This window comes from Echinococcus granulosus, assembly GCF_000524195.1.
Source record: "Echinococcus granulosus chromosome Unknown EG_S00232, whole genome shotgun sequence".
In the NCBI taxonomy this organism is placed as follows: Eukaryota; Metazoa; Platyhelminthes; class Cestoda; order Cyclophyllidea; family Taeniidae; genus Echinococcus; species Echinococcus granulosus.
In genome coordinates, this window is record NW_020170612.1 from 40,644 (window position 1) to 42,803 (window position 2,160).

The 2,160-nt window shown below is 39.9% G+C and overlaps 1 protein-coding gene across 1 annotated transcript in view; it reads right to left on the minus strand. All coding sequences in view use genetic code 11, as the record gives it.

The window, feature by feature from the left end:
- Nucleotides 1–1,623: 1,623 nt before the first annotated feature.
- The window catches only part of EGR_10549 (hypothetical protein), a gene marked incomplete at both ends in the record, with an annotated part of 3,012 nt that continues 2,475 nt past the window's right edge, over nucleotides 1,624–2,160 (minus strand). Inside the window, 2 exons of the mRNA XM_024499798.1 lie at nucleotides 1,624–1,711; nucleotides 1,752–1,814. Coding sequence (XP_024345791.1) covers nucleotides 1,624–1,711; nucleotides 1,752–1,814 — 151 coding nt within the window. The remainder of the gene's footprint in view (nucleotides 1,712–1,751; nucleotides 1,815–2,160) is intronic.

The following is a 2,160-nucleotide window of genomic DNA, read 5'->3' on the forward strand; positions in this document are numbered from 1 at the left end:
GCATGTTACGAAAGACTTGTAAGGCAACCAAATTTAGAGACAGCACTTTTAAAGTCAAGCTGTTTCCGGAAGATTTAACGTAAATCAAGCCTTCCTTCATCCACATTGTTTACATTAGGTCTTGGTTTTAATGATCTCTTGTTGTGACTTCATAAACCACAGCATTAATTACTAATTTACTCCACCTACAGCTGTGAAGTAACAACCCATTCGTCAGTGACGATGAGACTGAATGCAAATTTGCCTCGTAGCAGTTGTTCCTCCTGGGTGACAACTATTCAGTAGAGACTATCCAAATTGCTGTATCACCTTCATCAAGTTATTAAAAGTGAGGATGAAATCAAAATCATCAATCCACCCATCCATCTACGCACATATCAATGTACTTAGGTAGCACTGGTACCTTCTCGCGGATCGCTTACATTTTTTGCAAAAAACTGTTGTGCATTTTGCTCTAGGTAAAAGTTAACGTCTTTGATTTTCATTTAAGTTAAAATGACTCTAAGCTGTATGGCGTTCCATGCCTCACTGATGCGCAAAATTTCCTGAACGCTGATAGCATGGATCAATGTCCATCCTACAATTCGAAGAATCCAGCTATCATACTACTTTAATTCCATGTCACAATGAAACCACAGAACATACAAATCTAAACAGCATGACCTTTGTTTAATGCCAGGCTGCACTTCACATTGGCGTCGCTTGCTTTACAATCGATCTAGCTAGGCAATTCATCCAAATCCTAATTGGTTAGTGAGAAGTGTCCTCGTTCTTGTGCAACAGATCAGACCCAAGTTTGAGCATTTTCAGTGCCATGCGAAAACGAAACTCACAACACCTAAACATAAATCCTGAATTTAGAACGGTTGGTCAAGAAGTAGGCATCCCGTTCTTGCAAGTATACAAGTGGCCGAAAGCGATAATGGAAGCAACCATTCGATGAGAGCTGGTCACTCAGTCGGTCGTTCGATGCATGAACGCAGATCTAGTGGCTGTCTCTCATTAACTGGTGACCATATTTAGCAGTCCTCATCTCTGTATTAGTTAAGCTTTATGTGTACACTTTAGGTCCTTTGGCAGATCGCGGTTATGGTAGTCCAGGGCTCCTCACTAGCATCGGCCTAACGTTCACCAATAAAATGCCTCCTAAATGAAAAATCTACCCTTGTCCACCTGGATCCTATAAACGCTACACATAGATATGCTCTCAATAGCCTTATTTGCTAAAAATGTAAATGCCATACCGAAAGTATTATATTCCCCGTGCTTTACTAACTGCCAAACACACCCAACAAACAACTGTTCAAGTACTTCATCAACATTGCTTCAGCGCAGTCTCTACAAGTTTCTCAAAATTTCCTATGCTACAAATTGGATGAATTATTCACTTAAATCCTTTAACGCATTTTGTCAAATAATTTCATTGCATTTAGTTTATCGATGTAGAGAACTTATTTCGGCAAGCTTTGGATATTTCGAGATGGAATCCCGATGAATCGAAAGAGAACGCATAGGAGCTTAACGGCTATACACCACCCAGATTGAGCGTTGACGAGGCGTGAAGGGCCACAGGTAGAGCCCAAGATTGGGGTCAACTTAGCGTTTTGCACAACAAAATGGCCTCTAAATTTTAATGAAATAAATGTATGGCCATTTATTCCTGACACCTTTACATTTATCTGACTCAGTGAATTTACAATTCATTGTGAACCTAAAATAAGGGACTTCATAGGGGAATAAAATGTTCTTACATTTTTAGATGTCTAAATGAAGCACATAAATCCAGACCACGGGATGAAGTCAAGTGATCCTTTCTAGGAAGATTTGAGGATGGCACACGTCGTGGCCACTTCGTGTACACTGGTTACAGCTAAGATGTATAATTTCTTTCTCCTCACTGCCATAACCGGTGTGGTGCAACAGATAAGTTTTGTTCCGTTGATTGCCAAAGCAAGACTTTTGCTGTATGAATTGGTCTTTAATGTCGAAGCATTCACTTCGCGTATCATCTGTAGTCATGATGCACAAATACCTCAAACCACAAAGATTTGGACCTATTTCCCACTGTCGTGCTATTTATCAATGATTTTAGCACATATGGACACATGATTTTTTCATAATACAGGAAGATACGGCGAAACTTCTAATACTGTAGCACCC